The 23,733-nt window shown below is 39.3% G+C and overlaps 1 protein-coding gene across 1 annotated transcript in view; it reads left to right on the top strand.

Moving 5' to 3' along the window:
• LOC134202716 (axotactin-like) overlaps positions 1-22,876 on the top strand; it is a 162,791-nt gene extending 139,915 nt beyond the window's left edge. The window contains 10 exon segments of the mRNA XM_062677724.1: positions 5,274-5,673; positions 5,738-5,985; positions 6,437-6,868; positions 7,473-7,673; positions 7,753-8,132; positions 8,134-8,365; positions 21,272-21,453; positions 21,530-21,832; positions 21,944-22,106; positions 22,162-22,876. Coding sequence (XP_062533708.1) covers positions 5,274-5,673; positions 5,738-5,985; positions 6,437-6,868; positions 7,473-7,673; positions 7,753-8,132; positions 8,134-8,365; positions 21,272-21,453; positions 21,530-21,832; positions 21,944-22,106; positions 22,162-22,493 — 2,873 coding nt within the window. The 3' untranslated portion in view covers positions 22,494-22,876.
• Positions 22,877-23,733: the final 857 nt, after the last annotated feature.

Genomic DNA, 23,733 nt, shown 5'->3' on the forward strand with positions numbered 1-23,733 from the left:
AGGGATTTAAAAAAACGCTCTGAGGCGTTGCATATTGAATTAAGCACCCGTCTGAGCCCCATGAGCCCACCCTCACAGGACTCAGATGAGAATTAATTTGAGTACCAAATTGTTTGCCTGCGGCATTCATAGCTGGTTCAGCACTCGTCCATTCCCTAGGGCGGATACTATTTCAGTTTGAGTGCAATATTTGCTTTGTAGCTTTCACAGTGGATTGAGCGCTCGTTTGAGTCTTATGTGGGCGGATGCATTATCGATTTAATTACAATATTACTGCTCTGAGGCGTTCAAAATTGATTGAGCGCTCGTCTTAGGCTAAGTAAAATAAGGGGCGAAGGGACAAGGAAAAAGGAACAATGAAGGCAGAAGAAGGAAGAAGGGAAAAGGAAGAAGGAAGAGAAAGAAAGAAGAACGAAAAAGGACGAAGCAAAAATGTAAGAATGGAAGATGTAAGAAGGAAAAAGTAAAAACTAGTAAGGAAGAAAGAAAGAAGAAAAAAGATGAAAAAATATAGAACAAAAAAGATGGAAGAATGAAGAAAGAAGATGGAAAATGGAAGAAGGAAAATGCAATAAGGAAGGTTAAAAGAAGAAAGAAGAAGGTGAACGAGAAAAAATGCAAAAAGAACAATGAAACAAGAAGGAAGAAAAAGAAGAAAAATTTAGAAAGGAAAATGAAGAAAGAAAAAGGAAAATAAAAGGAAAATAAAGATAGAAGGATGAAAAGGGGTAAAATGGAATGTGGAATAAGAAAGAAGCTAGAAGGAAGAATGGATAAGTTAGGAACAAGGAAGAAGGAAGAAGGAAGAAAAACAAAGTAGGAAAAAAGAAGGAAAAAGAAAGAAGGAAAAGTAAGAAGAGAGAGCTGTGTTGAACTTAATGTAAAACTTAAAAAAACAAGGAGAAGGAAGAATGAATAAGGAACAAGGGAAAAAGAACAAAGCAGGAGGAAAAAGGAAGAAGAAAGAAGCAAGAAATAAGGAGAAAGGTAGAAGAAGAAATTTGGAGGAAGTAGGAATAAAGGAAGAAAAAAGAAGGAAGTAGGAAGAAGGAAAAACGAATAGTAATGAATAAAAAGTGCAGAAGGAACAAGGCATAAGGAAGAAGAAGGAAGGAGGAAAGAAAAAGGATATAGAAAGAAGGAAGACGAATGAAGAAGAAAGGAAAGAGCAAAAAGGAAGAAAGCAGAAATAACGGAGAAGATAGAAGGTAAAAGGAAGACGATAGAAGAGAGAGGGCAGGAGGCAAAAAGGAAGAAGAAAGACGGAGGGATAAAAAGGCTAGAATAAAAAAGGAAAAGTGAATAAGGGCAAAGAAAGAAAGAAGAAGGAATAAAGGGAAAGGAAAAGAAAAAATAGAGGAATTCAATTTTCATTTCTTACATTTCACATCTTTTTTCTCACTTCTCACGTCTCAGCTTCCTACTACTTTTACTTCTCCTCTCGCACTTCTCACTCCTCACTTTTCACTTCTCACTTCACTTTTCACGTTCATAATGGATTAATTACACGTTTGGGATCAAAAGACAAAAAGACAAAAAGACAAAAAGACAAAAAGACAAAAAGACAAAAAGACAAAAAGACAAAAAGACAAAAAGACAAAAAGACAAAAAGAAAAAAAGACAAAAAGACAAAAAGACAAAAAGACAAAAAGACACAAAAAGACACAAAAAGACACAAAAAGACACAAAAAGACACAAAAAGACACAAAAAGACACAAAAAGACACAAAAAGACACAAAAAGACACAAAAAGACACAAAAAGACACAAAAAGACAAAAAGACAAAATGACAAAAAGACAAAAAGACAAAAGACAAAAAGACAAAAAGACAAAAAGACAAAAGACAAAAAGACAAAAAGACAAAAAGACAAAAGACAAAAAGACAAAAGACAAAAAGACAAAAAGACAAAAAGACAAAAGACAAAAAGACAAAAGACAAAAAGACAAAAAGACAAAAAGACAAAAAACGAAAAGGCAAAAAGACAAAAAGACAAAAAGACAAAAAGACAAAAAGACAAAAGACAAAAAGACAAAAGACAAAAAGACAAAAAGACAAAAGACAAAAAGACAAAAAGACAAAAGACAAAAAGACAAAAGACAAAAAGACAAAAGACAAAAGACAAAAAGACAAAAAGACAAAAAAGACAAAAAGACAAAAGACAAAAAGACAAAAGACAAAAAGACAAAAAGACAAAAAGACAAAAGACAAAAGACAAAAAGACAAAAAGACAAAAAGACAAAAAGACAAAAGACAAAAAGACAAAAAGACAAAAAGACAAAAAGACAAAAAGACAAAAGACAAAAAGACAAAAGACAAAAAGACAAAAAGACAAAAAGACAAAAAGACAAAAAGACAAAAGACAAAAAGACAAAAAGACAAAAGACAAAAAGACAAAAAGACAAAAAGACAAAAAAGACAAAAGACAAAAAGACAAAAAGACAAAAAGACAAAAGACAAAAAGACAAAAAGACAAAAGACAAAAAGACTAAAAAGACAAAAGACTAAAAAGACAAAAAGACAAAAAGACTAAAAGACAAAAAGACAAAAAGACAAAAAGACAAAAAGACAAAAAGACAAAAAGACAAAAAGACAAAAAGACAAAAAGACAAAAAGACAAAACGACAAAAAGACAAAAAGACAAAAAGACAAAAAGACAAAAAGACAAAAAGACAAAAAGACAAAAAGACAAAAAGACAAAAAGACAAAAAGACTGGATCTCGAAAAAAATTGCATCCGATATGAAACACGGCCGATCTTGCGCTAATTGATTTGCGACCAAACAAAACAAAAATTAACACCCGGATCTCAGAAAAAAAACAGACGACCGATCTTGCACTCGGTAAAAAGACAAAAACATAAAAACACTAAAAAACAAATAGAATAAAGAACAATAGTCTCTCTAGAAAATCTTTTCGAACAGCTTCTGAAACTCTTTTAGGAATTCCTCTTAGAAGCCCATCAGGAAGTCCATCCGAAATTCTAAAATTTATCAAAAAAAAATCGTTCAGGGATTCAAACCAGAAATTCCTTCTCGAATGTCTTCCGGAACTTCTTCTAGAAATCCTCCAGGAATGGCTTCATAAAATATTTCAGCAACTTTTTCGGATATTCCCTATAGCAATTTTCTGAAGAATAACTTACGGAATTTCTGTGGTAATTAAGATTAAGAATTTGGAAAGAAATTTTTGGAAAGGGAATTTTAAGACCGGTTTCTAGAGAGATTTCTGGAAAAACTCTTGAAAAGATTTCCTCGGAAACTCCTGGACAAGTTTTTGGGAGAATTCCTGAAGCAATTTCTAAAATAATTCTAGGAGAAAAAGCGAGAGAATCTCTGGAAGAATGTCTAGGACTTTTTAATGATTTTCCGAAATTACCTTCAAAAGTTTTCTGGGTGTATTCTTGGAGGAACTTCCGGAGGAATTCCTGGAGCAACTTCTGGAGGAACTTCCCTAAGAATTCCTGGAGGAGACTTCCGAAGGAATTCCTGGAGGAACTTCCTGAGGAATTCCTGGAGGAACTTCCTGAGGAATTCCTGGAGGAACTTCCGGAGGAATTCCTGGAGGAACTTTCGGAGGAATTCCTGGAGGAATTTCCGGAGGAATTCCTGGAGGAACTTCCGGAGGAATTCCTGGAGGAACTTCCGGAGGAATTCCTGGAGGAACTTCCGGAGGAATTCCTGGAGGAACTTCCGGAGGAATTCCTGGAGGAACTTCCGGAGGAATTCCTGGAGGAACTTCCGGAGGAATTCCTGGAGGAACTTCCGGAGGGATTCCTGGAGGCACGTTCGGGGGAATTCCTGGAGGAACTTCCGGAGGAATTCCTGGAGGAACTTCCGGAGGAATTCCTGGGGGAACTTCTGGAGGAATTCCTGGAGGAACTTCCGGAGGAATTCCTGGAGGAACTTCCGGAGGAATTCCTGGAGGAACTTCGGAGGAATTCCTGGAGGAACTTCGGAGGAATTCCTGGAGGAACTTCCGGAGGAATTCCTGGAGGTACTTCCGGAGGAACTCCTGGAGGTACTTCCGGAGGAATTCTTGGAGGAACTTCGGAGGAATTCCTGGAGGAACTTCGGAGGAATTCCTGGAGGAACTTCCGGAGGAATTCCTGGAGGAACTTCCGGAGGAATTCCTGGAGGAACTTCCGGAGGAATTCCTGGAGGAACTTCGGAGGAATTCCTGGAGGAACTTCCGGAGGAATTCCTGGAGGAACTTCGGAGGAATTCCTGGAGGAACTTCCGGAGGAATTCCTGGAGGAACTTCGGAGGAATTCCTGGAGGAACTTCGGAGGAATTCCTGGAGGAACTTCCGGAGGAATTCCTGGAGGAACTTCCGGAGGAATTCCTGGAGGAACTTCCGGAGGAATTCCTGGAGGAACTTCCGGAGGAATTCCTGGAGGAACTTCCGGAGGAATTCCAGGAGGAACTTCGGGGGGAATTCCTGGAGGAACTTCCGGAGGAATTCCTGGAGGAACTTCCGGAGGAATTCCTGGAGGAACTTCCGGAGGAATTCCTGGAGGAACTTCCGGAGGAATTCCTGGAGGAACTTGCGGAGGAATTCCTGGAGGAACTTCCGGAGGAATTCCTGGAGGAACTTCCGGAGGAATTCCTGGAGGAACTTCTGGAGGAATTCCTGGAGGAACTTCCGGAGGAATTCCTGGATGAACTTCCGGAGGAATTCCTGGAGGAACTTCCGGAGGAATTCCTGGAGGAACTTCCGGAGGAATTCCTGGAGGAACTTCCGGAGGAATTCCTGGAGGAACTTCCGGAGGAATTCCTGGAGGAACTTCCGGAGGAATTCCTGGAGGAACTTCCGGAAGAATTTCTGGAGGAACTTCCGGAGGAATTTCTGGAGGAACTTCCGGAGGAATTTCTGGAGGAACTTCCGGAGGAATTCCTGGAGGAACTGGAGTTCAAATGAACTGTTCATTGGAACTTCCGGAAGAATTCCTGGAGGAACTTCCAGAGGAATTTCTGGAAGAACTTTCGGAAGAATTACTGGAGAAACTTCCGGAGGAATTCCTGGAGGAACTTCCGGAGGAAGAAATACGAAAAGAAAGGGTAGGATAGGAGAAGAAGAAATAAGGCGGAGATTTAAAAAAAATTAAAGTAAGAAAGGACAAAAAATGATTAAAGAATAAAAAAGGGAAAAAAGGAAAGAAGGAAAAAAGTAAAGGAGAAAGAAAGAAACAGAGAGCAGACGGCGCTCAGCAAAACAACCCTTTTTTTCAATTGGCCTGACACCGTTTCAAAAGATCATTTTTGTTTCGGTTTCCAGACACTCAAAAGTACGTCGTCACCTTCACCACGTCACAATCCTTTATCGAGGTTCCCGGATGGCGAAAGGGAGACATAGCCTTCTCGTTCCGAACCACTGGCGAAAAGGCCATTCTCCTGTTCCAACCACCGATTCGGTCCAACTTCCCGTCCTTCATGGTGGCCCTCACCGGAGACTATCAGCTCACGTTCAACTTCACCCTAAACACCGGCACTCCAAAAACTCTTACGATCAACACAAACCGAAAACTGAACGGAGGCGAGTGGCATAAGATCTGGATCGATTACAACGAGCACCACGTCCGATTTATGATCAACACGGATACGCGGATGGTGGATTTGCAACCGGAGGAAGAGTTTGGGCCTTTCGAAGGTAGCATGTTCATTGGAGGAGCACCAACGTAAGTTGCATTAACTCACGAATAACCTTTTAAGACTTTATGTATTTTTTAAATCACCCTACAGCGAAATCTCCAAGAAGTACACCGTCAAGCAAGGTCTGATTGGATGCTTCCGTGGTCTGGTGGTCAACGGGGAAATTCTGGACATCTACAGTTTCATGTCGGTTCACCTGTCGGAAATCATCAAAGACTGCAGGCCGTCGTGCGTTCCGAATCCCTGTAAGAGTGGAGCCTACTGTCGAGAGCTCTGGAGCTCGTTCGAGTGTGTCTGCAAAAATCGATGGGCCCATTTAGGACAACACTGCGAAACGAGTAAGATCCTCTTAATTTTCCAATCTACATTTATTTAGCGGCAAACGAGCCAACGAGCGTGCAAGATTCGTATTAGATGAAACGACAAAGCGGGACACGTTTAGACGTTATTAATTCCCCCAAGCTTTCTATTTGCCGGTGCTGTTTCACTTGTCAGGTACTATGGGTCACGGAAAAGAAAAATTCAGTTCATAAGTCAATTATTTAAAAAAACGGATATTAAACTTATTTTTTTAAACGTTAGACCGCTTAGTTCACTTCTCTTGAAATCCCACCCAAAATTTAACCAGTGACCCATAGTGCGCGCAAGGAGGGCAAAAAGCAATCAATTGAAATCCATTTCATAATGGATGTCATTTATCTTCCTCTAATGCAAAGCGAGATTCACGTTCTTCAATCCTTTTCATTTTCCCACCCCGACCCGTCGCCGACATGCTTTTGCAAACAATAGACATCAATGAAGATGCACTGACGTTCACCAGCCGCGAGTCCTACCTGAAGCGGAACTACATCAGCGACGCCGAGGACAAACGGGAGGAGCGCGAAAAGCTTCGCAGCATATTAAATTCCTCGCTGCTAATAAATCTCCGCACCTACGATAGGCATTCGTTCGTGCTGTACGCGAACGATCACTTCAACAATTTCATCCAGATATACCTGACGAACGGCAACCAGATGGTGTATCTCTACAACTACGGCAACGATATCGTCAATCTAACGCTGGAGCACGACGGGCTGAACAATGCCCGCAGCATCCAGGTGGCCGTCATCCGGACCGAGACCAATACGACGCTGTTTGTCAACGAGAAAAACGTCACCGTGGAGCGGGGCCACCTTCTGCTGGAGGAGTATTCCAACAAACCGTGGAATAATCCAGAGCTGGGTAAGATGTAGGGCAGTTGAAAATTAACCCGCGAGCCGTTGCGGGGGGTCGATTTAATAATGTTTTCGACGAAAGCAGAATAACTTTGAACTCCTTTTGATTCTTCGTGCAAATCATAAAAAAAATAATCTTGAAAACTTAGAACGATGTTTCGACCTACTAATATTTTTTTTTATAATCAAGTAACGTCCAAAATCTAATTTGTTCTAGATGTCTTTTGCAGTGAACACAAAACGGCAGTTAACCGTAACTAATTAATTTTGCAGAATAAAAGCTTATGATGGCTTAAAGATTAGGGATTGAGAATGGCTTTTCCAACTCGGTTCACTATCTGACATGCTCAAAATCAAATGGGCTGCTCGCAAGATATCTTTATTCGGAAGTGCTTGGAGAGTGCTTTTAATTAATATCGTATTTAGATTCCAAGAAAATGTTTTTCAAACTGAGCGGGCAACTTTTCACAATTCACAAGCTCTCTCACCAAAAACCTATAGAACGACACACCGTTCGCACCCATTCATTCCTTTCGATAAATCCAGATCCCAAGGCGATAATGAAATTTCTTCTCATTTCTCGATGTCCTGCCTCTCCGCCCCTCTGTCAGAGGTCCTCTCGCCCCATCGACCCCCGGCTCCACCCACGGAATATTTCCAGTTCAACATCGGCGGGTACGATCCGGCGAATCTGCTCAAACCCAACACCGACACCGAGGACCTGCAGGGCTACATCGGGTGCATTCGAGGCCTCAAGGTGGGCGATAATTTGATTTCACTGAAAGAGATGGCACGGCAGAACAATGCCCACGGTAAGCTTCGGCGGGAGTGCTCGTGGGAGGCGCATTTCGGATATGTTTGAATTACTGATCATTAATTTGCTTCTTGCAGTCAAAGATGGAGTGCAGGACGATTGTCAGATGAAGTGCGACGCGGAGCCGTGCAAGAATGGTGGAATCTGTACGGAGAATTTTGCCAAACAGGAAAGCTCCTGCAATTGTGAGCATACAAGCTTTTTGGGTGAGTTCTGTTCGGAGGAAAAAGGCGCCAGCTTCAGCGGGGAGGCAACCCTGCTGAGAAAGTTTGCTCTGGCGGAAAAGATTGAACGGGTTCAGCTGCAGTTGGCGTTTTCCAGCAACGATATGAGGCGAGCGAATCGAGTTATGTTGCTGCTGCAGTCGAAGAATGACCGAAGCTACTATCTGATGGTGGCCATCAATGCGGAGAATCATCTGGTCATTGAGGAAGATCGCGAAGGCACAACTTACGAGGGCGATTATCGGGCAGAACTTCATGGATGACTCGCGGCATTCCATATTTTACTCCAGACGCCTCGAGGAGAGTTCTTTACTGGTGGATCGCAAAACGTATCCGATGAAGCTGGTACAAAGTAAATCGCTAATTCCGGTGCCAGAGGCAGGAGAGAATCATGTGCAGGTCGGTGGCGTCAATACGACGGATTTGCGATTTGCTGTGTACAAAAGCTACGATGGATGTTTGTCAAGTAAGTAGTGAAACTGTTTACAAATATTTGTTTCCTAGGATTATCTAAAGCTACAAAAATTGGGGTTGTGGAACACGAATGAGTGGATTGGACTACCACCAACGGCTACAGTAACAATTTTATCACCCGCTGATAATTTTTGGGCTGCCAAAAGTGACAGTGATAGCACCGATTTTACTTCAAAAACCAAATTACTTGAAAAATGTTTTTTTTTGTGTTTATTAAGGAGACTTTCAGCCCGAGGACTTAAAAAATGTTTAATTTTTAATAACCGATAGCTTTAGAATCTTAGAAAATTCATGCACACTGACACTTGTATTAGTTTTGACCATGGTTACGAACCCGAACTTTTCGTTTCGATGAGACGAATCCAGCTGTTTTTCGGGTCGAATGAGGATCATTTTCGTAGTTTGTAGTGAAAAATTTTCACTCACCCCTCTTTTCCCTAGAGCAATCCTTTTTCGTTTCATCGCGAATCTATTTTTTCAATTCATCACTCTTACCGCCTCACTCACCTTTCGCGAAAATTTTCGACAGGCAATTACAAAATTTGTATGACCGCAACGGGATTCTAACCTAGAACATCAACAAATTTGGCGATTGGATGCGGTCACTATAGCCATACCACCACATCGACTGCATACAGGAGTTAAGTTGTTTGTACTATAAAGGCTACTCTTTTTGCAATTGGCGATGGCACGAAAAAGATGAAATAAGCGAGAAAACGAGCAAATCAACATTTCGAAGTAGAAGTATTAGAACGCTAGTGGCGCTATAGTCATTTTAAATATTTCGACAAATTATGCTTCAACAAGCTTCAATTGGCCATAATTTAGGCATGTTTGGTTTCATCATCAACATCGTTTGACAGTGATGAACTTTGTTAAACTTAAAAATCACTCTAATAAACAATAAAAAAACATCGTTTGACACTTGTGGTACCGGTACTTTGGCTGCCAGGTCGAAGTAACCTAGATGTTGGTCACACGAGCAGAAACGACATTAATAGCAGTCTTATACTTTTGAATCAACTCCTTCTCGCGGCACTGATAGTAAGGGAAAATGGTTATTTCTCATCAGACCTTTTTATCTTTCCCACAAAACGATTTCTCGGCAAAAATCTGCGTGAGGGAGCATTCCATGCTCGTGAGAATGACGATCCCTGCATATCAAAGAGTTCTTAAAACTTCAAAGTAGATTTCGGAAACATTGTGCATAAATCATGAAAATGCTTGTAAATTCCATATACAATTCCATATATATAGTAAAGTACCCTCAAACTAGATTCGTTGAAAACGCAGGACCATAGGTACATTTACCTACAATTAGTCGAGCCTGCCCGATCTTGCTCGGGATGTTTTTTTTTTCGACCTAACTGTTAATCGTTTAGCTGATTGCAGCATCGCTCTCTAGATCGATTTTAGTTCGAATTCGAGTGTATGTAATTAAGAGTGGCGACACTGTCAGAATTGGAACAAAATCCATCTGTCATTTCCCATACAAAATCGTGTTCCAAACGAGCAGGACCCCTGTCAAATGCGGAACATGTCGCCACTCTTAATTACATACACTTTGGTTATGTGGATATGAAAAGTAAACACGTATTGATGCAATTACACCATTATTGAGTCAGTTGATTTATTCGCTGATTTTGTAATGTAAACAATAGGACAAATCCAGGGACAAATGAGCTTAATGGAACGTACACACGGTCAAGCAGTTTGACCAACATTGACTCCACCTCTCGTTTATTCAAACATCCATCAAGTTTTACCAACAGCGACACGAACAATCAATTTATTCGACCAACAATATCACACACGAACGACCGAAGCACCAACTCGAGCACCGACCATCAAAAAATATATGGGAGTTTGTGCAACTTCACTACAAATGCTCAAACATGTTCGGCGAACCTTGACTCCACCCCCGACAACTGAAACCAAAATCAAACCGTTTTAATTTTTACCAACCGAGCCGCCAACTGTCAAATGGCACACACGTTCAAACATAGCAGCAACCGAAACGTTTTCTTGGGGGCGGAGTCAATGTTCGTCCAACTGCTTGACTGGTGTGTACGTTGCATAAGAGATATAGAAAATAAATCTTTTGAAACCCAAGCGTGCACACAATGGAACAACTCTGAAAAAAAGACGAACAAAACCATATTGTGGCGTTCAATACAGATTTATATCCATGATTTGCTCATAGAATGTGTATGGCTGGTCGAGTTGTTAAACAGCGAGAACTGAGAAGTGAGAAATGGATGTTCGAAATAAGTAGGGTAAGACGGTAAAATATGCCCCCCCTAAGGGAATACCTTGATAACTTTTTACTTTTCAACGCAATTTATGCAAACTTTGTGTAATTTAGTAGTCCGAAAAGTTGCAAATGTATTGCCTGTGAGTAGTCATATAAAAAACTTTCAGAGAACACGTAATAAAGCTTTTTTGAAAAGTCGTGTAATACAAAAATACTACCACATTCACATAGTATAATTACAAATTATAGTATAATTACAAATATTTAAAGGTTCCCACTGATTTTACCCCTAAGCTAGTTATAGTTTTCTAGACATCAAAGGGGGGTGTTTTGGCCAGGTGAGGCGCATTATACCGTCTTACCCTACAGAGTAGTGAGAAGCGAGTACTGGAAAACGGAAATAAGTATTGAGTAGTGAGATGTGTGCAGTAACATGTAAGTGGTGAAAAGTGAGAAGTGATAGTTGCGAAATAAGAAGTAGGATGTCTCCAGAGACGAGCCATCCTAGGGCTGAAAGTCTCCTTAATAATAAATCTCCTGTAAAAAGTTCGTTTTTGGAGCGAACATATAGCTTTTACGTATACTTTGTAGAATGTGAGTAGTGACATAATCAGAAGCAAGGAGAGAGAAATGGGAAGTGATAATTCGAAGATGAGAAGCAACATGTTAAGTAGTGAGAAGTGAGTGGTAAGACATAATACAGAAAGAAGATGGAAGATACAGGAAGGAAAAAGAAAGAAGGAAAGAGAAAGTACCTCGTTTCTTACTTCTCGTTCCCCGGTCATCACTTCTCACTTATTTCTACTCCCTTCTCACAACTTATTCCTCTCTCCTCATCTCACTACTCTTCTCAGTCCACACTTATCAATTCTCACTATTCATTTCTCATTACGCACATCTCACTTCGTACTTCACACTTCTCACTTTTCACTGTTCTCTTCTCACTTATAACTCCTTATATCTCCCTTCTGACTTCTCAATTCTTACTTATCACTTTTTACTTCTAACTTCTAACTTTTCACTTCTCACTACTACTTCGCACTTCGAATTCCTCACTTCTTACTTCTCACTTCTCACTTCTCATTTCTCACTTCCCACAACTCACTTCTTACTTCGCACTTCTCACTGCTCACTTTTCACTTCACACTTCGAATTCCTCACTTCTTACTTTTAACTTCCCACTTCTCGCTTAACTCTATTTATTTCTCACTTCACATTTTTCACTTTTAACTTCTCACTTCTTCTTCTTCTTCTTCTTATTGGCATTACATCCCCACACTGGGACAGAGCCGCCTCGCAGCTTAGTGTTCATTAAGCACTTCCACAGTTATTAACTGCGAGGTTTCTAAGCCAGATTACCATTTTTGCATTCGTATATCATGAGGCTAACACGATGATTCTTTTTATGCCCATGGAAGTCGAGACAATTTGCAATCCGAAAATTGCCTAGACCGGCACCGGGAATCGAACCCAGCCACCCTCAGCATGGTCTTGCTTTGTAGCCGCGCGTCTTACCGCACGGCTAAGGAGGGACTTCTCACTTACGATTTCTTATTTCTCACTTATCATTTTTCACTTTTACCTTCTAAATTTTCCCTTCTCATAACAACTTTACGCTTCAAATTTCTCACTTCTAACTTCGCACTTCGCACTTGAACAGAAATTTTGGCCGTGGACAACAAATATGTAGATTTTTTATATACTAAGTATCAAATTTTTCGAACCACTCGTTAAAAATTACACACTATGTCATATTGTTCAAAAAATAGCAGTATTTATTTTTGATATACTGGCCAATACAAATGTCATATTCCACAATTCGTCTTTTTTGAATAATCTACTTTGTGCCTCTCAGCACCTTGATACAAGCTGATGACATTTCAATTAATTGTTTTTTAGATATTTCCAAAACAAAAACTGCTATTAATTATTTTGAACTATTTGATAGTGTGTTAATTTTTTACGAGTGGTTCGAAAAATTTGATACTTAGTAGGGGAACTGTTCCATTTTCCATCTCACTGAACATATATTCATCTCATCGCGAAACAAAGGAATGCAGCACCAATCTCGTCACTTATTTTTGCTAACACGCGTGCTTACTGCTGAAAAAAAAATCACAAAAATGAGAAACAAACCAAATTCCTTTCCATTGCTTTTTTTTTGGATGGGATGAAGTGCCAAACTCTTCCCCAATATGAAAATTTCAACATATTTGTAGTTCATCGCCAAAATTTCAGCTTAATCGGTCATTGGGGTACAAATTTACAGCTTGTCAAAGTTGGTCAGTTCGTATGAAAATCGGCCTTCGCTGCTATAATTCTGACCGGTGTAGGAGAAGAGGCCCCAAAACGACAAACCCCAAAATACCCATGAATAGCGTTACAAATAATACAAAAAGCAGTATTTGCTTAGCTAGGGCATATTGCCCGGAATAAAGGATAATTAAGAAGTTTATCATAAATTAAAAGTAAACCTGTAACAAACCGATCCGGCGTAGCCGAAGCCAAAAAAGATTGCTGATTAGGAGTAGGAGCTAAAGTAGTGATTGCACTGAAAAAATGTACTGTATAAGATAATGTGTCATGAATTTATTGTAAATGACATATATTTCAGCTTTAGTTGATCAATATCATACCGGATTTCTACAATGCTGAAAGAAGTTCAGCACCCAATCACGGCTCTAAACCCTATTGGCAACAGCCTGAAAAAGCAATTTAGCCGAATGAGTCATACATGCGAAAACAGAGGCGTGGCCACGTTCCGACACGTGGGTAGGACAAAAACTGTGTTATCAAATCTATAGAATACTTTTAGGACTTTCCGGAGATTTTTTCGGACATCTTCAGATAAGCTATAAAACTCCCTATGACTATTAAGACAATAGACAATCATTACATTTCCAGAGTTTATAGAACATTTCCAAGAAGCATGTTTTCAAACATCTTTACGAAATTCCAGAATTTATTGTGGTTTTCTGTAAATTTTATAAAATATGTAATTATTTCAAGCAATTATTACAAACTTCTAGGAATTCGAACCTTTAGAAATCTTCAGAAATAAGGCTACGATCTACCAGTGAAGCTTATGCTCGTCCAAGAATCTTTCAGGGTGTTCTGTACTAGTAGTAGCATAGTACAGTAGTTTTTATAGATTTTCATAAATCCCAAGAATTTTAGACTTCTTTCTTTCTAATTTCTAAGATTTCAATAAACTCTAAGGAGCTTTCAGAGTTATTTTTTTCATAGGCTTGATACCGCGATACCTTGATACCGCGATGTGCTTCAATCATCAAAAACTAGAAAAAATATTTTAAGCTCTTTTTAGTGGAATGTATTCAACCGTCTTAGACGGTTGATCAAAAACTACATTTTTGCATATTTCTGCAATTGTTCTCTCATATCCTTGTAAAGTTTTTCAATTTTTGCAGACGAGTTCGGCAGTCTAGTGACTACAGCTTCTGCCTTATAGACAGGAGGTCTGGCAAAGACTACAATCTCATAATGTGGCATAGACTACATCACTTTTTAAAGTGAATCCTCGGTGTACACTTCTGTTTATCTACCCTACAGATTTAACGCAATTTCCTTTTCGTAGTATTGCGGGGAAGCAGAGGTTTTCTCGGTCTCTAGTAGCAACAATAACTACACACTAACATTCCTCTCCTTTCTCAACTGCCTGGCGCCGTTATTGATCTATATTTGAGTGCTACTGAAACATGTACATCCAGGATAGGTGGATCATACAGACAAGTACAGTCAGGCTAAGCTAAGCTAATCTAAGCTGTATCCTTGTTTAGATATTCAACTTTTGTTCAATTTGCCTGTTGGTCTGTCTAGTCTTTTGAAATTTCAGTAATTCTCTGAGCCTGATCTAGTAGATATAATTACGTACTTCCAGCATTTTTTTAAGAGCAAAAACTATAAGAAACTTCAAGACTTCTTCAAGACTTCGCTGCAAAAACTATGAGAAACTTCAAGACTTCTTGGGAAATTTCAATACATCATTGAACCATTTTTGGAATAGAAAAATCCTCGGAGAGTCCGAAGAGCCTTTCAGAATAGATTTCTCTTTTGCAATCCCGGGAACCTTCACGATTGTCAGTTTAATCTCTGATAACCTTTCAAACCTTTGATAGACTTTGAAACGTTTAAACAATATTTTTTAAGATCAAGAAATTGAAACAGTACTAGATCTTTTAGTTATCCATATGGTATGTTCTTACCATAATCATAGGTAGGACTATTCTTCTACTATCCTACACAGGTGTGTTCATGCGTAGGACATGTCCTACTTGTCCCACCCACTCCCGGTGACACTGGCCGAAAATGTCATTTGCTAAACGGGTGTTATGGTCAGAAATGTCGACCCCTTTGGCCAAATGACATTTTTGGTCAAATTACCTCTCTGCAAGATCAGAAGCGAACCAGTCAACTGCTGCAAGTCTGTTGAGTTAGAACATAATAATAATAATTACCTTTCTACCAAACGACCATTTCGGCTAACGGTATTTCCGGTCAACCTATTCATCCATAAGACTTTTTCGACCAAATGACCAATTCGGTCGATTGTGCTTTTCGGCCGTATGTGCTTTTCTGAAATTCGAAAAACCTTTCGACTATGTGACCTCCGCTTAAACGTCCCTTCCTGTCGTTTGGCCTAAAGTCATTTGACAGAAAGACATTTGTTCGAATGCCACTTGAACGATAACACGTTCAGCCGGAAGTCAACTAGCCGAATTCCATTTGCCCAAAACTTTTATTAGGTCGCTAGAGGTTAGGCCGAAAGCGACATACAGCCGAAAGGGACAATCGGCAAAACTGGTAATTTGGCCGTAAAAGCTGGACAAACAGCACAGGTCATTTAAGAAGAGTAATTTGGCCCGTAAATGTTTTTTCTGCGATACAACCAGTCGGCCTTATGGCATTTTCAGCCAAAATGATCATTTCAGCTAAACGACTTTTTCATCAAAATGACCAGTTTAGTCGAACGACATTTTCGGTCGAATGTCCATTTCAATCAAATGGCTCTTTCTGCCAAATAGGCTATTTGGCAAACCGACTTTTTCAGCCGAACGAAATTTTCGGCCGTATGACCCTTCCGACCAAATGACATTTACGGCCAAATTATTCATTCGGTCAAACAACTTTGTATATTCGGCCAAACAACTTTCGGCTAAATGGCTTCCTGCCTAACAATGTTTCCTCCTTTTCATGTTGAATATCTTGTCTGTGCATGTTTTCGAAATGGAGAATTTTATATTAATTTTGCGAAAACGAATCCACTTGTCTTGGAGGGACTCGAGCCTTCCGCCTCCTACTCTCTAGATTGGCTTGATAACCCCTAAACAACAATACTATTTAATGGTCCACTTTGCGGAAAAAGCCATCATAATCCAAAACAACCTCTTATGTTTTGATAAGAAAATTATTTTGAGCTTTTTAGTGGAATGTCTTCACTTGTCATAAGACGAGTTTATACAATCCCATTGAATTCCACCACTTAATTGTATCTTGACAGATACGTATTTCGACCTCAACAGTAAGGCCGTCTTCAGTGTCTCGTACTTACCTCGTACCGTACCTCTCGTACCTCAAGTCGAGTCAAGTACGAGACACTGAAGACGGCCTTACTGTTGAGGTTGAAATACGTATCTGTCAAGATACAATTAAGTGGTGGAATTCAATGGGATTGTATAAACTCGTCTTATGACAAGCTCTTATGTTTGTTTTTCCTAATCGACGCATATGCTTTACTGCTGTATATCCACAAATATTGTGAGTATATCAATCGGAAGACAATTAACTCTACAGAAACTACATTGAATCTTGAGAACTTCCACGGAAAATTATGAATTTGAATCGGCGTGAAAAAATATAGATCAGCGGCGTGACAAATTTTAAGCGGTGGCGCGCCGATGCAAAAATGCCGACGGCGGCGGCGTATCAAAAACTGTCGGCGGCGACGGCGCACACCTCTACTTTTAGGGACATTTTAGCAGCTAGATTTGCATTATTCTGAAATCTTATTTAAAATAGAAACAGCTGAAACTAATTTAGGTTTGATGAAGCTCATTGATTTTAGTTCCAAATTTTTAAAGTGGTGCTTTCGGGGTGAAAAATATTGTATTTATAAAATATTATATTGTATTTCAACATTGTACCCAGTTTGTACTACAGTAAATTTTTACTTTCTACACCCTTTTTGTATTAAACCTCTGAAATTTTTGTTTCGCTGCTAAGAAAAAAAAATAATTTATCGTCACGCTGCTCGGAGCTCCCTCATCCCCCTTAAAGGAACGTACCTTGTGGATGGTCCAAGTGGATTTTATGCTCTAGTTGATTTCGGGCAACTTTATGAATACATTATATGAACAAATCATGGATCTAAATCTAAATCAACTGTCCCAAAGAGGTGCAGTGTCCTCTTATAACTTGAAGACTATGTACCTTAAGAGCTGGGGACATGTATTAATTTTGTGTTGGGGTTGTATTAATATTGCTTTCAAATTTCTACAACAAGCTACTTCTCCGAATATTCCAGATCTTTTGGCCACCTGGGATTGAGTCCTTGCATTGGTTTTGCCTTTAACAATCGGTTTAGAAAAAAAAAAATGGCAGGCTTTCTATATCGAGTTTCAAGAGTTGACCACCTCTCCGGATGTTCCGGAATGTACGTAAGAATTGGTATGAAATCAATTCCGTTTTAATTTTACCAACAAATTATCATATTTCAGTCAAAAAGACGCTGTGTGCGGTTTGGTAGAACCCCGACCATATGTTCCAGGACCAGTGACCAACCGGGATCAACTTGTAGTCCTTGCATTGATTTTGTTCTCGCATTGCTATACTAATCGATTTATTACAAAAATTGACCACTTCTCTGGTTGCTCCGGAGGTTTAGGAGAACCGCTACGTAGTTACCAGGGGTCAATAAGTGCTGCTTTCGAAAGTAATTAAAATATCGCGACTTCCTGGTATAAATGGATTTGTATATAGGTTACTTCAGTAGATGTTCCGGAATCCAGACCATTCAAATTGTTCTACACTTGTCGTTGTGAACAATTGTGTGGGAGGTGCCATCATTCTAAGTGGAAAGAACCAATGATACGCCATCACGAATATCGGGGTTTTGGAGTTATGCTTAACTTTTTAAGGGATGTTGCAATATTCAAAGTAGGTGTTGCAATACTTATTTCAGCGCGCTGGTGCATATTTTTTATATGTTCATATCGGACATTCCGTGGACCATATGAATGTATCGGACAGAAAACCCCTGCAAGTAAGGGTATGCGATAACACACTTTTTCCTAACGAAACGAAACGAAACGAAATTTAAAATGTCTATGTTGATTCGAAATGAAACGAAACGAAATATAGATTTACTTTCGAGTCTTCGAAACGATACGAAATCAAGGTCCATTTGATTCGAAATTTTTCGAAACGAAACGAAATTTAATTTTTTTTCCGCGGAATTTTTATTAAATTAGTTTTATATTATGAACAGAATTTCGATTTCACTTTTCAGAGTCAAATAACTGTTTTGCGGTAAATAGAGTTATAATAAGAGAAGAAGAAGTCTGTGATAAATTGCCTCGTTCCCGTTTATATATCATTGCACTATGGTCCAGGATACAAATTTACGCGGAAAGATGCATTTTACGCCAAAACTATATTTTTTAGAAAAAACGGTTGTTCTACAAAATTGTTCGAAATAGTAAGATCATCATTATGGTGCAACCAAAAAATAGGGTGGCACATCATATAAAAAAAATTAGAAAATATTTTTTATTTCTTGGAATATTGAACTATGGTCCAGGATACAGATTTACACGGAAAAATGAATTTTACGCCAAAGCTATATTTTTTTTAGAAAAAACTGTTGTTCTACAAAGTTGTTCGAAATAGTTAGGCCATCATTATGGTGCAACCAAAAAATAGGGTGGCCCATCATATAAAAAAATTGAAAATATTTTTTTTTATTTCTCGGAATATTGGCATGTTATGTTCTACAAAGTTGTAGCCTGTTGGTTTGAGAAATGGATTGCGAGTGATTTAACTATGCGTCCAATTTGGGAGTCTCAAGCCTGTTCAGTAGCCGCTAGGTTGCGAAGGCCGACGGAGGTCCTTCGTAGCTTAGTTGGTTAAAGCACCAGTCTTGTGTACTGTAGGATCATGGGTTCGAGTTCCATCGAAGGGAAAGTGGTTACCTCCAATACATTTTACAAATCAATATCTTCCACATAACGTACATATTCACATATGAGTTTTCAAAACATTGTAAATTAACGTCCAAGTCGGGTGGTTTAATTCCCGGAAATTGGCAATTAACTTTGATTGAACTAAAAATTCTGTTTTTTTGAGGTACACCCTAATTCAATCAGGTAAAATTGCTCTAAATCGGCCAACTTAAGAGCTACAGGAAAAGTTTCTTCAGCAAAATTGATTGAAATAAGCTGCGCTACAACTTTGTAGAACATAACATGTCAATATTCCGAGAAATAAAAAAATATTTTCTATTTTTTTATATGTTGGGCCACCCTATTTTTTGGTTGCACTATAATGATGGCCTTACTATTTCGAACAATTTTGTAGAACAACAGTTTTTTTCTAAAAATTATAGTTTTGGCGTAAAATTCATCTTTCCGCGTAAATCTGTATCCTGGACCATAGTGCATTGGCAATAAGGCAATACCCCAGCATTTGTGCCGCTTTCAAGCAATACATCGTGGAGCGTGTGCTCCCGAATCTAATCAATCAGTTCAGTTTTATATTAGTAAGTAAATAAAAATATAGAAATTATTTGATTTTTCGTTTCAATTTTCGTTAAAAACCTAATTTTACCTGAATTTTCTTCAATTTTTTGTAATTTTTTTTCATAGGGTTAACTCATATTTTTATTGACGCTAAAGGTTGTAGTCGAGTAAAAACCAACCGTGTAAAAAACAACTGGGTGTAATCTACTCTGGATAAAAAAAAATTCACTGGCTTCGGAGTTTTCAATTTCTGACCAATAATGATGCCGGTCATGTGCTTACAGTCAATTTATCCCTTAGGGCCTTCTTAACTCTTAAGCGGTGCTTACTCATGTCCTTAAACCTGGTTTGAGGCCCGAAGTGGAGGTGAAGAAATGGGTTATTAATAAGAGGCGCTGAAAAATGACTTCAAAAGGGCCCTTGGAATCCACGACACGACTTTGTATCTTTGACAAAGTTATACTGATCTGATTAATATTTGGTTACATTTACACAAATAGGATAGAATAGTTAAAGATACTTTTCGTTTTCTGTTAGATATTTCTAACAAAATACTGAAGACGTTTTATAGAAGAAAACTAAATACGTATTTGTTGACTCAGAACGGGGTTATGTGGTAAGCATCTCAAATAGCTATGCGAGTAAAGGCGTAGGATTGCCAATCCGGCGAGCTCGATTCTCAGTCTGGTCAAAGATGTTTTCGGTTTGAAAACTTTCTCGACACCCTGGACATAGTGTATCCATTGTCTTGTCACACAAGATACATATTCATGCAATGGCGGACATAGAAAAGTTTTCAATTAATAACTGAGGAAGTGCTAATAGAATGCTAAGTTGAAAAGCAGATCAAGTTCCAGTTGGAATGTAGAACCATTGAAGAAGAAGAAGTAAGCGTTAATAGAAAAAAAATGTATAACAGAAAGTTTTGAAAATAGTTTTATGATTTAGTTCAGCGGCGCAGCCAAAATTTTTGATAATATAAAGTATGTGTTTCGTCCAGGGTGGGACGACCCTACGTTGTGTTAACTTTCTCCAGGATCCAGACGACGAATAAGAACAACTGCTTGATGACTTCAACTGATGGATTTATTACCTCCGAGAGGCAGCGTGCCAGCTCGGAGGTTACGATAACGATACTGTACATTACATCGAGTGTGGAGTCGCCTTTTATAGGCGACTCTTAGTACGGCAAAACAATTAATTTTATATATCACAATTATTGGGGACGTGTGCACAAACATTCAAATTTAAAATCTGATTGGACTTACAGCGCGCCAAATGCTACGCACATAACGCTAGTAATTGGCGCGAAAACAGAGAACAACGAAAATACACATGAATAGCAGCTCACACGCTGTACTGTTGGGCTTCAACAGCAGTTACGACGGTGAGCGCAGCTCGTGATCGAACAGTATGGTTTAAGTTTAAATTTGTTTTGAATTTCCGCGGAATTCCGTTAAATTTCGTGAGAAGCTGTTTTTTTCTAGCGAAATTTTTGTAATTTTACGAAACGAAACGAAATGAAGAAATCGGATTTCGCCATGCTCAAATTCCGCGAAATTCCGCGGAATTTCGTTTCGAACCACCTGAAACGAAATTTTTCGAAATACCGCATATGCTTACTTGCAAGGCATTTTTATTTATTCGAACCTACAATCCATCATGCGCCTCCATGTCGCACACGACTTGGAATACGAAAAGAATGGAAAACGTTTTTCAAAGCTGATCATACAAAACCTTATGAATTAAAAATTGAAAAACAGTCAACAGCCAATCATTGTACCAGTAACTAATGTGAACAAAACAAGTTGAGTTTGAATTAACCTCGTCTAACAGTATCGATGGTCTCATAAATTTTGCTTCATTTTCCGCATCAAACAAAAAACGCCAGACATTTTCATCCAGGTGAACAATGACACCATGAAACCGTTGGAGGAGTACATGCTGTTTACGAAGTCCCACGTGGAGTTGATCCATGTCATCAATTCCCAAGGCGTTCGCTCGGCCCAATGTAAGCAGTTCGACGTCATACAGAAGCTACCCCTCAGCGAACCTGCCCTCAATATGTCCTCGGTAAGCATTCGATTAATCAAGCCTCCAGCAATAATCCCGAACCATTCATTCGTTTCCTCGCATTCTTGCAAAACAGGGCTCGGATAAAAACTGGGTCGTGGATGCACCGAGCCGGATATCGTACGAGGCCATCCATCCGGACCCATCGGACGAGGAGGACAAAACTCAGGTGGTGTTCATCACGTTGACCGCGGTTTTCGTGGTGATTGTCGTGTGCTGTCTGATTGAGGTGTACCGCTCGGATCGGGAGTACAAGAAGCGACAGGAGCGCAAAACGGACGAGGATATCATTCTGTCCAAGGAACAGGCGACGGCAAAGATGCATTACGAGGCGGCGGCAGTGGCCAACAATGCCGGAAAAGGGTACAATTATAAGGCGGTAAGCTGATGGATTTGGTATCGAACGAAAGTTTTATACTTAAATAGTTTTGGTTGGAATGTTCACATATAATTCATTGAAGTAAATTATTTTTTTCATTTTCCTCAATAGATTCCACTCGAAGAGAAAAAAGAAAATGGAACTGCCAAACCTTTGGTCGGAATCCTGAAAAATGGTAATGTAACCCCTCCCATTAACGGAGATGCCACTGGTCATAAAACACCCGAAGCTATTCTCAAGGAAAATGACTTACAGCTTCTGGCTGGTATCCGAGGTAATGTTTTCTTATTATCTATCGGATAGAAACTGTAAATATCCCTCAATAACAGATAGCCAACTAATGGACCACGAACCCATGTGGGAATCGTTGGCCGCCGAGGAGACGCAAACTCTCATGAAGGAGTTCCCCAATGGAATCGACGGGAACCGTCCCGGTTCCTTCCACGGAAGCTCGCCGCTTCTGGCGAACGGTAATAGCAACCACGGGGTAAACTCTCACCACCAGTCCGATCGGGACACGGACAGCGATAACGAACTGACCGATCCCCCGGTAAGCATGACCCTGCAATCCCTTGCACCGTTTAGCTCGATCAGTGAAGTAACACTACACAAGCTGGATCTTGGCGACTTGCAACTAAAATCCAAGGAGTTCGATGTATAGTTTATACCACATTGTTGTTCAGCGGTTTTTTAGTTTTTTGTGTTATTTTTTTCATTTTTTTTTTCGTTTCTCCTAATCTATTTAATATTTTCCTAACAATAACATATTTTTATTATCAACACACTTTTGTAAACACAATACTAGTCATACCACCACATGTTCTGCACGCTTCTATTCCTGTATTTTATCTTTTGTTTGACTTTTATTTTATATTCATCGAACATTATATTGGAACAGTGTCTTGCGTAAGCACAATCAATTGGCCGTGCATAGATTGTAAGATATTTATTTGTACATAGGCAAGTAAACGGCAGTATTTCACATGTTCTAGTCCTGTCTGGTGGAGATTCAGCATGATTCATATAATCAAAATAAAGACGAAAAATCTTTCTGACATCACGCCGTGTTTCGTTATTACATTCGCGACAAAAAGCCCCCATCCTAGCATGAATTTGTTGGACATACGTACGTTAGGAGTAAATTGATTACAATATTATATTTAAGAACGTTTCAAAAACACATGTCTTTATGATTGCCATACTCCGTGGGGCAAAGCGATATCCAACTTTTCCGACAAAAGTTTTAAAAATCTAACGATTTGAGTGACAAAACGCTATCGCAATGGTTACTTCTGATATACCACGCGCCTCCACACGCCTACACCATATCAAAAAGAAGAATTCTGAAACGTGGGGTTTTGCTTTCTGACAAATGCAAGCCAACAGCCGCTTATCCTCCATGTAGTAAAAACGCCACTCAATCAATTCTTGACTGATTTCAGAACTGACTTCGTGACTTCCCGAGCTCCAGAATTCTTATCAATCAAAGATGAAACGCATTCGAATTAGAGTTGTATCTGCTGAAAAACCTTGAGGCAATTGAGCTCTTTGTGAGAGTGAGATTCATAAATGCAATGAAATCAGGCCTAGAAACAAGAACGGGTTTAAAATTGTGGAGAAAATATTAATTTTGTGGATAATTTGTAATTGTTTTGTATTGCTAATATTGATTTATTTAAGCCGTAACAAATCTTCTTTTTCTATATACATAAAAAAGAAATTCTGTCTGTGTGACCCTTATAGACTCGGAAAGTACTGAACTGATCGGCGTAAAAATTTGTATGCAGAGGTTTTTGAGTCTCAGGAAGGTTCTTAAAATGGTTATAGATCCCACCCCCATTTGGAAAGGGGGCTCACATATACATGAAACACCAATTTCTTCATGACTTGACAATTATTCA

This window comes from Armigeres subalbatus, unplaced genomic scaffold (genome assembly GCF_024139115.2).
Source record: "Armigeres subalbatus isolate Guangzhou_Male unplaced genomic scaffold, GZ_Asu_2 Contig137, whole genome shotgun sequence".
Classification (NCBI taxonomy): Eukaryota; Metazoa; Arthropoda; class Insecta; order Diptera; family Culicidae; genus Armigeres; species Armigeres subalbatus.